The 13,278-nt window shown below is 31.2% G+C and overlaps 2 protein-coding genes across 2 annotated transcripts; both read right to left on the bottom strand.

The window, feature by feature from the left end:
- Positions 1–4,807: 4,807 nt before the first annotated feature.
- Positions 4,808–5,282, bottom strand: LOC25483975 (auxin-responsive protein SAUR32). The gene has a single exon (XM_013612706.3). The coding sequence runs from the start codon at positions 5,226–5,228 to the stop codon at positions 4,908–4,910; it is 321 nt and encodes a 106-aa protein (XP_013468160.1). The 5' UTR covers positions 5,229–5,282; the 3' UTR covers positions 4,808–4,907.
- Positions 5,283–9,945: 4,663 nt separating this feature from the next.
- LOC25483974 (auxin-responsive protein SAUR40) lies at positions 9,946–10,735 on the bottom strand. The gene has a single exon (XM_013612705.3). It carries the CDS (start codon positions 10,563–10,565, stop codon positions 10,224–10,226), a length of 342 nt encoding a protein of 113 aa, XP_013468159.1. The 5' UTR covers positions 10,566–10,735; the 3' UTR covers positions 9,946–10,223.
- Between the last annotated feature and the right edge of the window lie 2,543 nt (positions 10,736–13,278).

Genomic DNA, 13,278 nt, shown 5'->3' with positions numbered 1-13,278 from the left:
TAACACATAACAAATAAATAAGAGTAAATTAAAATATTAAAAAAAAATGTAACAAATTCAATCTTTATTGTCCAGGATATATCAATTTTTTTTTCTATAAAAAAGATAATTTATGGAAGTGAATTCAAAATTAAAAAAAATGTAACAAACAGAATATGAATATATGTCCAATTTTTTCTTGGAGAAAACTTATGTACAATTCCTTAGGTGTTTTTCGTATGGTTCTTAACTAAAAATACATATTTTTTTGGATATAACAAACTTTGAGAAAATTATGGATTGAGGAAATCACAGTGAATTTAGTTAAGAACCATACAAAAAGCACATAAGGAATTGTATCTAAGTTTTTTCATTTTTTCTTTCTTTCATGCTTTAAAAAGTGCAACAAACTAGACCACGTGTGTGTGTATATATATATATATATATATATTGGGCAATGATGTAACCAGGACCCTAGGTCAGGGGATGCAAAATATAAAACTTTAATAATAATAATTGTAATCATGCATATAAAAGTAACATACTCAAAATGCAACATTGTACTCAATGTACAATATATCAAAATTAAAAGATTTACATGTAACCTTAAAAAAAAAAAAATACATATAGGCTCTATAAGTGTCCTTTACGCCTTGCTAAATAATCAACTCATCATCAATGTCCTTCATGATATCCCTTTCAATATAAGTCACCAGACAATCATTCATCTAGTCATTCCCCCATTCGATTACGTAATCTACTTGTCACAATCTTCATAGCCGAAAAGGATCGCTAGACGGTTGCGGTAGCAACATGCAAAATCATCGCTAACTTCAAAAGCCGGTATACTAGTGGAAAAACAACATGCTTTCCAGTTTCAACCAACTTTTTTGAAAGATCACTAATTCCTTTCAAAGATGCAAATTTAATATTGTTGTGCATATCAATGATATAAGTCTCAAGTTGATTATCAAGCCACGACAAACTAGTGTGAGAAATTCTTGCGGATAAAACTTTGCAAATTCAATCAATTTTTCCTTGTCAAAAGAAGAAAACAAGTTTCTTAGACTCAAACAAGCCATACAAATGAGCAACTGAGTATTCGTCTCCGTAAAACAGTTGCAGAGAAGAGAGATAGGTCGCGAGTTGCAAAGAAGATTGAGTGAGAGAAGAGTTCACGAGTTGTAGCGAGTGTGAGAAAGAGAGAGAGAGAGACTGTCGGAGTATGTGTGGTGGTGGCGCATCTCAGCCACCGGCGGAGCTGTGGTGGTGGTGTTATGGTGGATATTCTGCTTGTATTTGTTAAAGTGGAGAGGAGAGAAATTAATATAGAGCAAGAAGTTAGAGAGAAGTGTGAAAGTGGATTATCAGAGTAGTTTTGAGACTTGGGCTCTAATGGGTCTAAGGTGCAAATAATTTTTTTTAGGGTGTGCAAAGTGCAACAAAAAAACAGGGATACTGGTGAAAATTTTAAAAGTTCAGGGTCAGATGCACACCCTCGGTGAGTACCGAATTCTCCCCTGATTTTGGGCTGACATTTTTATTATCCCAAATATAGTCTAAAACAATTTTTCTATAACAACGATTGTTGTTGATGTCATTAAAAAGACAAGAATTTAGATTATATATATTTTTTTTTGTTATATTGTTGTGTCATTGAAATAGATAAACAAAAGTTAATTTGGTTTGTTATAACTTGAAAGCAACAATCGTTTATATTTATATTTTTAATCAAAATCAAAATTTCATAGAAAGACACCGTTCATAATTTTCAAACTTTAACGCAGTAAAAAAATGGAAAGACGGGCACGTTTTCACTAATATATATATATAAAAAACTCGTAAAACAAACAATTAGATAAAATTAATTTTTATTTCTAAATTAAAAAAGTTATAAAATGTTTGTAAAAATAAGTTCATTTTGATTGAAATGTTATACATGATCATCTATTTTGTTATTTTTTTATATATTTTAAACTAGCGACGTGCCCGTCTTTTTGCTCTTTTTATTTTGCTAATGTTTGAAGATTATGAACGGTGTTTTTTTTTTATGAAATTTTGATTAAAACTAAAAATATCAATGTTTGTTGCTTTCATTTTATAACAAATCAAACTAACCATGATTATATATTTCAATGACACCAACAATATAACAAAGAAATATAATCTAAGTTCTTTTTTTAATGACACCAACAACTATCTTTATAGGAAAAGTTGTTTAGGAGTATAATTGGGATAATAAAAAATGGAGAAAACTTATGTACAATTCCTTAGGTGCTTTTCGTATGGTTCTTAACTAAAAATACATATTTTTTTTGGATATAACAAACTTTGAGAAAATTATGGATTGAGGAAATCACAGTGAATTTAGTTAAGAACCATACGAAAAGCACATAAGGAATTATACCTAAGTTTTCTCCATAAAAAATTAAGTATGAATATATTTATCTAGTTTGTTACACATTTTAAATGATAAAGAAAAAACAACCAGACATATACATACTCATATCGTGTTTGTTACATTTTTTTTAATATTTAAATTTATTCCTATCTATTTGTTACATGTGGTATCAAAAATTGATGACATTTATTCATATCTACTTGTTACTTCTGGTATCGAAAATAACCCAAAAAAGATGAACGGGGTTATTTTATTTATATATAATATAAATATAGATATATGTCAAAATATGAACTTTTTTTTTTCGAGGGAAAGATAACTCATTTCATTTCATCAAAAATAATAGAGTCAATACAATAGGGAGGATGAAAGAAAAGACTGGGACTACAATGTAATATAGACGCTCGAGCAATGTTATGAGCGACTCTATTAGCTTGTCTCCTAATATAAGCTAGAGCATAACTAAGATTAGATAAAAGTAACGTCCTACAATTAGAGGGTAAACTTCCTAGTTCATTCACATAGGAGCTATTATTAAGGACTGAATTCACAACTAGCTGACAATCAAAATATGAACTTAGAACTTCAAATTAAATACACAATTCAACCATAACCTTAGTTTTTTTAAGCATGTTTAATTCAAATGAATTTATCATGACAAACACGCACATCTTTATTTGCATAAAATAGATTGGTTAAGAATGGGCTTTGCCCTCTCTTGTACCAAAAAAAAAAGAAAAGAAGATTGGCTAAGAAACATATCTATGGTGCACAAAGAGGACAAAGTTTATTAATTTTAGGTCAATTTTATGGTTCACAAGCGAGACAAATTTTATATCTTGCATAAGTTAGTTTCCACCATTGGATCAATAAATTTCATGATTAAATAAAATGAGATATGATGTGATTTATTGATCTAATGATAAAAAAGATATGTATGCATAATGCAAAACTATTTTACGTGCTTGTTGGATAAAACATAACTTTTACGGTAGTTGTTGTTCTTTTTTAAGAGAAAACACAACAACTACTGTAAAAGACAATCAAGACACAAGATATGACCGAGGTTGGGATTTTCATTCTTTTTGTAATGGAGGACTTAGTTTGTAGGTATGACTAAAATTTTGCCTTCCCTTTCTACTAGAAGTATTTGAAACTCAAGTATTTTACTCCCTTGTGAAGGTCTTCATGATGAACCTTTCTGCACCATTTATCTGTGTGTTTTCAAGGCTCCACATGCTGTAAGAATCCTAAACTGTCAAATTCATAAATAATTTTTTTTCTTAATGAAGATGCTGGTAGGAGGTTCATGTTCCTCTTCCGACACATCTTTATATTTGAAGAAGGTATGAGACATTAGCAATCAGGTATTGGAGGTTCAACTATGTAGAGACATGTGTTGATTTTATTTTGTTGTAGGATTAGTGCAATTGTATCTTGGTTTTTTCTAGATTACTTTTGAAAAATGGTGGGTAATTTACCCACCAACCAATCATAATGAGCAATTTATTGGTGGGATCAAGATAGTTTATGGATACCACCTAAAAAGGTGAATGGTTATTGGTTGGGGTAAATTACCCACCATTTTTTCATGGGAGTTGTCACCTTGTATCTTTTATTGTTATAATTCTTATCGTCCAAGTATGCATTGAAATACATTTTTTTTAATAATTAAATAAATTTCCTATGGGAGAGGGTCTCTTCCAGATTTTCCTGCATCTTTTGCTGCAGAAGTATCTGCCGATTTTTTGCGGCAGGAAAACTCCTCAAGCACTGACCCAATAATTCCTGTGGATTTTTTCGCTTTTCCTCCGGATCCTAAAATTCTAAGAAAACAATTACCTACGAGTGTATTACCAGGAAAACCTAAATCCTTGACAAAATCCGTAAGAAACAATTTCTTGCGGAATTTTAAACAAACTCCGCAGGTAATTCCGCAGGAAATATAGGAGTTTCTAGTAGCGAAAGACACAAAAGGATTTGACAAGACTCGTGTATAATTTTTTTTTTTTTAAAATTGTCCTGCCAATTTCATATTTATATTTATCTCTCCTAGATGGAATCATTTATTTCTTTACAGAAATGAAAATATAGACTTAACACTAAAAAATTTTCAAAATTAAATACTCAATCTAAGCAAAGCCTTAATTTTTTTTTTCAGGCAAGTTTACTATCCAATTAATTTATCATCGCAAGCACGTAGATGCACCCACATCTTATTGGTGCAACAATTTATAAACTATAGATGAAACTTAAAAATAAATTCGCCAAGCAATATCTTTGATATTCCTAGACCACGATGCAGCATATGGATGGCGTTGGGATTTTATCCGAAGAAAGAAAGACATAAATGAGGATTTGATAGTACTCGTGTTTAAAAATAATTTTTAAAATGTAGCCCAACAAATTCATTTTTACGTCTATCTCTCTCATAAATGGAATCATTCATTTCTTTACAGAAATAAAGAGGATCTTGACTCCAGAATATGATCATTTTCTTCATCTTAATTTTGATGTTGTGTCTTCCCTATGTTTTCCGACCATCTAAAATGTTCTGTAATTCTATCGGCCTACATGGAACAACAAGAGTTCCCTTCTGCCTGAAACCATATTCCTCCGAAGCATCATCAAGCAATCCCAAAAAAGCAGGATCAGTTAAGTAATCTAATCCAACAATAAACCTTCTAGTTTCCTCACCCTTCCTTGCAAGAACAGCAAAGTAACCTTTCATGACATCATCGGCAACCCCAGCTGTGGCATGATCTTCACTCCAGTAGCTCAATGCATGCTTTCTCGGTACAAAGAGTGATAAACTCTTTTGTACTTTACCAACAAAAGAACTAAGCATCTTGAATACTGAAAGAGTTAATCGAGAATACTTAGAGAACTATTAACAATGTAGTATCTGAATTAATAGGAGATAGGAATATAATATCATGTATAGAGTGTGGCTATTTATATGCTAACTGAGAACAAGTACATGGCTACATAATATCCGGTATTGTATTGGTGTGTCTAGCCCTATACACTGCATTCATTAATGTCATTATATGATATGTCAATTACTTCCATCTCATTAGGCAAAAAGCTCTTATTAGAAGGGAGGGCATGGAGGGCCAAGAATTTGTTGTCCCCGTATATATCCATCTCATTAGGCATAAAGCTCTTATTAGAAGGGAGGGCATGGAGGGCCAACAATTTGTTGTCCCCGTATATATCCATCTCATTAGGCATAAAGCTCTTATTAGAAGGGAGGGCATGGAGGGCCAACATTTTGTTGTCCCCGTATATATCCATCTCATTAGGCATAAAGCTCTTATTAGAAGGGAGGGCATGGAGGGCCAACAATTTGTTGTCCCCGTATATATCCATCTCATTAGGCATAAAGCTCTTATTAGAAGGGAGGGCATGGAGGGCCAACATTTTGTTGTCCCCGTATATATCCATCTCATTAGGCATAAAGCTCTTATTTTGTTTGGTTAGCGGTGCAGTTTGTTGCATGCTTGCTTCTATTTATGTATAATTTATGAACAATAAAGGAAATCTCTAATTGCAATCAAAGGTTAACCATTCAAAAAAGTATACATGTATATAATTGCAGAGACTAATTTCAGCGGATAAATGAGATATTTTTAAATCGACATCCCTCAATGTATATGTTTTTTATTTTTTATTTTTAATATTGATCAGAAATTGAATCTCTAACCACATACTTAAGGAATTCAAGTATCTATTACTTGTACATGGCTTTATCGATATATTTGTTTGACCAATTTAATATAAACCTATAAAGATATTTTGCTGATGTGAATGTTTCAAACTAGGGCAAAGATATTTTGGACAAAGTGATTACCAAATAGTATGATTGAAAACTCTTTCATGGCACAGATATTTTGAACTAACCAAAGACTTTCTTCTGATAGATTGAATGAAGCAAAGATATTTTGGACTAAGCAAAGATATTTGTAATTGAAAACTTTTTTTTGAATGATGATTTGAATCATGTTCGAGAAAATGAATCACAATGTTGAAAGTTCGGGTGAATGCACCAAGCTCTAGCTTGCTAGTAAATTCTAATTATACCTTAAATTTTATCGCTGTCTATATGTGTGTCTCTTCATAACCAAACACAACCGAATCCTATTGTTAATAATACTCAACATACCAAAATAAATAAACAAGTTGTGGAATAAAAACTATATTACGAAAGCACAGACTATTTCCTTCTTTGTTTTTTCCAAAAAGCAGGGACTATTTCATTAAGGTATCAAACAAAATGAAATGAACAATATATGCTCATATGGATTATCAAGAGGACAATTTTTTTATTTTTTTTTTAAGAATTATAACTTAGTTAACGCTGTTTTGTATTTATTTACTTATTGACGAAAAAAGTTTAATTTGTTATTTTGTCTTTAATTAAAGTTCGTAAAATTGTTGAAAAAAATGCAACTAATTAATTATTATTTTTAAATGATAAGATTTATTAATAACTAAATTTCTGCACAAAACGAGCATCAACCCACAAGATACAAAATTTAACAAATTAACGTCGGTGGTTATGTAGTTACTGTCATATCTGTGAGTGTTGCCACTATATGGAAAATGGAAATGGGTAGGGAGCTAATGATCAATAAATTATGAGTGAATGATAAATGTCTGTCCATTCCGGCCCCTATATAGCTTGTACTGTTTTAATTTATTGTACGTTTAGGGAGCAGGGGCCTGAAGACAAGAACATGCATAGTATACTAGATCTTTGCGTGTATTAGAGGTTGTTGACACCGTAAAAAACATCTCTTGAGTCTTGACTGGTTCTTGGTAAGCATTCAGAAGATTTATGTCTTTTTTATGTGATTTTTTGACACACTGAATTGTATATTTATATAAAGAAAAGTATATATATTTGTACTAAACCCTAACATGTGGGTGTAGTACTACTTGTAGTCTTTTTCATAATCATTATTTATAAAGTTTTGCCATTAAAAAAACGGATAAACTAGATCCCTCGCTAAGGTCAGTTATACATACTGATTCATATATATTATGCTAAATTTAAACATATAAATATTATGCTAAATTTAAACATATAAAAATGATAGTGCTTTCCCCTATAAAAAATTATTGTAATTTTTTTTTTTTTTTAAACTTGTTATCTGAGCTAAGAACATCTAATTGGGAGGAATAATTGCACCATCCTTTTGTGGGGTCATTTAAAGTTAGAGAAAAGTTTTGTACAAAAATTGACATAACCACAACAAGAAATTTAAATATAACCATAACAAGCAACCGCATGTAATAAAAGTCATTCTACCGTAGGTATAGTATCAAATACCTATACCGACGGCAGTTTTTTTTTCTATAGTCAATAGTTTTCTATGCCTACGGATTGTTTCCATCAATATATCCTATGGTGCTGAGATTTCTCCCATCAGACAAAACATTATGGTTTTACCTACAGATTTTGAACATAGGTATAGAGTTTAATCAAACCATGCATATGTTTTGCCTACGGCTCTTTTCTATCACTACACACTTTAGTGACAACCAATATAGTCACATCACGCCATGGTGAATAACTAATTAAAATTTTATTTTACAAATAGATGAAAAACACCCAGAATACAACAATAATAATATTCAATAACAAGTATGTTAAGCACTACCGTTAAATCTACAGACCCACCAATTCTAGGATAAATTTTTTACAATATTATGACAAGTTTTTGGTTTTTCATAGATTTGTCAACTAAATATGTGAGACTACCTCTTGGTTTATTTGTAGCTTTATTTCACCACATCAGAAAGCTTTTAAATTATCAAACATGTTTTGATCGAACAGAAAATAAAGCTTTTTAAAAACAAACACAAGCACAAAAATCCTAAAGAAACAATTACCCACAAATGCATTACCTGTGAACCTCAATCCTAGGAAAAATCCGCAGGAAACCCAAATCCTGCGGGATTTCTCCCAAATTCCGCAGGTAATTCTGCAGAAAAATCTAGAGTTTTTAACAGTGAGTGTTTAAGGTGAAGAATACGACTAAGACAATTGAAGGTTTAACCCATCAAAGATTGAGAGAATTAAAGGTTAAACATGTCAAAGGGTGAGGCGTTTTGGGGAGAGAACCGATTTTGGGTAAATTTTAGTGTTTGGGGGAGAGACGTATTTGGGAATCAGACGGAAAATTTCTCAAGTTTTTAATTTCACGAAATACACTCACGACTTTTTCTCTCTTAAATTTTGATATATATTATATTTTTTTAATTTTTTTTATGTCTACAGCTACAATATTGATATTTCCATAGGTATATCCTTTCTATATTAAATAATATGTTTTAAAGAACTATTTAAGTCATTTGTTCTCGAGATCTCCTTGTACTTTTTTGAGCTTATCGTTGAACCCATCCCTCTTCTTTTGAGATAAATATTTTTCATTTCACCTTGTTCTTTTTAACTGTCCCCTACCTTTGTGAGACTCTTTGAGTTTGACTTTTTCTTGTTTAATTTGTTTTTCTCGCCACTTGTTTTTAGTTGTTTGTCTTTAGCCTTCAATGTGTTCCTCTTCTCTTTTCTTTGTTTATGGGTCCATTTGATTAAGAAAAGGGAAGAAATAAAGTACTTGATGAAATAGGACAAGTATTATACAACTTTTAGTCATGTACGATATTTGGATAGATAATGGACAACCCAAACAAAATAAACTAAAATGCATCTTACTGTCTTTTTGTTACTTTTGAAATTGTGTTTTAATATTTCTTTTGGATGTTAAGGCCTTTCAAAATTAGGTTTAAATTTTTATTTTCAGAAAATACAAAGCTGATATTTAAACATGATTTCAACAAAAAGGCAGTTTTATTCTATTTTATTCTTAGAGATTCCTTATAAAAATGTAACCAGAAAAAAGAGATTCCTTATAAAAAAAAAGGTTTTAATTGCTTTTTACACAAGAACATAACTGAACTGAACCTCTATAACTTTTCACAAGTCTTACCTCATCCATATCGCCAACACATTGCTTTTCAGTTTCTCAATACTGTCATTCCCAAATTTCATAAACTCAAAATGAGTCCTTGTACATCAATCCCAATCAAAGAGCATTTTATCACATGAATTAATTAATTGCCATCCAATATTCTATCACTAAAACTTCCATGCACAACACAAGAAAGGTGTAAATCTGTAGGAAAATGTTAACAATGGGCACTTGTTAAAGAATTATAAAAGGAAATATTTTCTTGAAAATTATGTAAGTGTTATTTTTAATGTAAAATTTGAAATTTCTTTCTACTTTTTATTTGTTAACTAGTGCTCCAGGACATTGGTTAACAAGACCCAAAACTGTAAATAGAATTAAAATGGTAAAAGAATTAATAGAAAACATCCAAACACAATGGCTTCATATAATTTAGCAACTACAAATCATTCAAGGGTGCCACAAGATATTGTACCTGAACAAAAAAAAAAAAGCCAAACCATCCCATTAAAATTGAACTATAGCTGTTAAAATAAATATATTAACCTAATTGATGAAATATTCGCCAAGCAATATCTTTGATATTCCTTTTTTTTTTTTATATTCCTAGACCCTGGTATAGAAGAAGATACGTTGTTCTTCTTCCATAGGAAGATGACTATTTGAATCATCTGCATTTCTCAAAAGAAATAGAAACTCCATTCGATAAGAGAAAAGCACATTAGAATTTAATAGGACCCAAGTTTAAAAATAATTTTAAAAATAAGCTCTACCAATCTCATATTTGTGCTTATCTCTCGTGAACGGAGCCCTCATGATATTTTGAGAAATAGAGAGAATCTTAACTTCGAATATCATTATTTCTTTCATCTTGATGCTGGTGCTGCCTTCTTCTCCAGAATGATCTGTAAATCGATTGGTCGACACGGAACAACAAGAGTCCCCTTCTGTCTGAAGCCATACTCCTCCCAAGCATCATCAAGCAATCCCAAAAAAGCAGGATCAGTTAGGTAATCTAACCCAACAATAAATCTTCTAGTTTCTAAACCCTTCTTTGCAAGAACAGCAAAGTAACCTTTCATAACATCATCAGCAAGCTCGTGACCTGTGGTTGTGGCATGATCTTCACTCCAGTAGCTCAATGCATGCTTTCTTGGTACAAAGACTGATAAACTCTTTTGTACCTTCTCAACAAATGAACTAAGCATCTTGAATATTGGGGAACAATGTAGTATTTGAATTATTAATCAAGATTGGAATATGATTTTATTAGCAGAGTTTGGCTATTTATGCTGAGCGAGAACACGATATTTATTTTTATTTTTTTGAAAGAAATTTTTCTTTATGTTTTATTAACAAGAACACGATATTTCTTAACTCTAGGTTACACATAGCCAGTTAATATACGGTACAGGTGGGTCTACCTCTGTATACAGCATTCATTGCCATTATTCGATAGGTCAATTACTTCCCTCTCATTAGCCAAAAATTTCGTATACTTTAGAGGCAGGGCCTTGAATTTGTTGTCCATAGCTATATCCAATGCCCACTTACTGCATCGTGATATGTTTTTCTTGTTTGGTAAACTGAAGTAAGTATACTTGTATACCACTGAAGTATGTTTTTTGTATATTGATCACGAATCAAATCTCTAACTACATGCATGTTTAAAAAACTCAAATATCTATCACATATGTCACACTTATTGATATGCTTGGCTAACCAATTAATACAAACCAACAAAGATATTATGTTAAAGGGAATGTATGTTTGGACTAAGCGAAGACTTTACATTGGATGAAGCAATCTGCGATCGAATATTGATTAGCAAGTAGTTTGTGATTTAAAACACTTATATGCATGGTTGTCAAAATCCCGACTTAAATTCTGAAATCTAGGATTTTGCGATTTTATTTACCTTCAACAACCCAAATTCATAGCAGAATCACAAGATAAGCAAAATCCTAGTAAAATCGCGTCAAAATTGTGAAATTCATACAAAATTGGAGGATTTTAAAGGGTTTTGGAGGATGTTTTACATTTTGTTTAGTCATTTATGTATAAGTATTTTGTGACTTTAAACTGAGTTATTTATGACTATATACGATTTATAATATATATTTTGCATTATTTATGTTTGTAAAATTCATCGATTTTGATTGCGATAATACAATTTCTTATATCAATTATACAAAAGTAGTTGAGTAAAAAATTTTGATTTTGCTCTTTCCTTTTGATCTGAAGCAAAATTCCAATTTTAACAACCATATTTATATATATCGAATCATGTTCCTGAAATAAACCACTAGGTTGAAAGTTCAGTTGAATGAACCAAACTATAGCTAGGCAGCATGTATTAATGACTTTGTACAAAATTTGTTCTCACGAGAGAGGAGCATATCTTGAAAAATAGAATGCATAGTTTATGGCATCTAGTGATGACCCTAGACACGGAGAAGACGGGGTGACTGCCTAAAGCCTCATACTTATGGGCATGTTATTTTCTAATACTATGTATTGTTGTGAATTCGTTGAAAAATCACATAAATAAAATATTTGATGTATTGAGAAAATCAATCAAGCAACCAAAATAAGTGGGTGACAGTTATAAACACAAGTAAAAGTAGAAAACAACGAGAGAGAAAAAAAGAGAACATGTGAAATTTGTTTACCCAATTCGGTCCAATACTGACCTAGTCTGGGGGAGAGAGCAGCCCTCCGTTCCACTATAACGATGAGTAACTTTACAAAGAGATATCAAAGAAGGTTAAAAGAATTAGTCTTCAAACCTAATTCCACCCAAAGTCACAATCTCTTCATGTGACCAAGAGACTCAATTCTAATAGTGTTTTCCAAGGTGAATCAATTCCAACCCTAGTGTTTGTTGCCAAGAGCAAACTCTACAAACCCTAGTTTTCTTGCTGGCTTCTAAACCCTTGTTTTCTGGCTCTCTGTTTCTCACAGTTTACATTTGATACAATGTCTATATTTATAGTAAAAGTATCCCTCCAAAATTGGAACAAATCTAGGTCCAGAAAAGACGTTTATGTTTTATGCTGTTTTGAGAAATCGGGCGTCGAAAATTCACGAATTGAAGGGCTGAAACAACAGCCAAAATCGGGCCCCGATTTCTCCAAATCGGCCGTTTATTTTGATAGTTTCAAATACTCCTATTTTGAGTCACTTCTACAACATGTATGGCACCGAATCGATAAATATTATATTAATAAAATTAAATAAACACATGTAATTAAATAAATTGTTTCAACTAATAAGTTACATGTCTATTAATTAACCAATAAAGGATTGATCTAACACAAGGAGTTAGACGACATTCAGAATGTGATGAACCAAAGTTCAAAACTTGAAAAGAAGAACAGATGCCAAATTTAATTTCCGAGAATTTCTCGAATATGATAAGCTCAAATGGAGGAAACATATGAAAAACAAAAACACCGATGCATTTCAATTTCCTAAGATTTGATACTCTTCATTTTTTCAATCTTGTAATCAATTTGATATTTTTTTTTATTTCTTCTAATATCTTTGTGATCAATGTGTTGGATCTCCATTGTTAAAAAGTTTCCCTGCAAAACCCTCGATTAATCAGATTAGTTTTTTTTTTTTTTTTTTTTTTTTACCACTTTACTACGTCACAAGATAACACCAAACAAAACAATGATATGAGATGGTTCAAACCTGACAAACCACTTGGACCTAAACTGAACTTAATTATAATTTCTAAAAATTTCATACATGCATATATACTTCAAACTTACCCTTTATAAAGGGAAGAGGTTCACTTGAAATTGCTTGTATAACTTAGATTTTATGTCTGTGTCTCTATGTGTGTCTCTTCATAACCAAACATAACCGAGCCTCTTGTTAATAATATAATATTCAACATACCAAAATAAATAA

This window comes from Medicago truncatula, chromosome 1, assembly GCF_003473485.1.
Source record: "Medicago truncatula cultivar Jemalong A17 chromosome 1, MtrunA17r5.0-ANR, whole genome shotgun sequence".
NCBI lineage: Eukaryota > Viridiplantae > Streptophyta > Magnoliopsida > Fabales > Fabaceae > Medicago > Medicago truncatula.
Note: the sequence above shows the minus strand (reverse complement) of the source record. Positions and strands in the feature narration are given on the sequence as shown.

Excerpts from the sequence above, each read along its gene's own strand:
- LOC25483975 (XM_013612706.3), bottom strand. The coding sequence starts at position 5,228 with ATGCTTAGTTCTTTTGTTGGTAAAGTACAAAAGAGTTTATCACTCTTT.
- LOC25483974 (XM_013612705.3), bottom strand. The coding sequence starts at position 10,565 with ATGCTTAGTTCATTTGTTGAGAAGGTACAAAAGAGTTTATCAGTCTTT.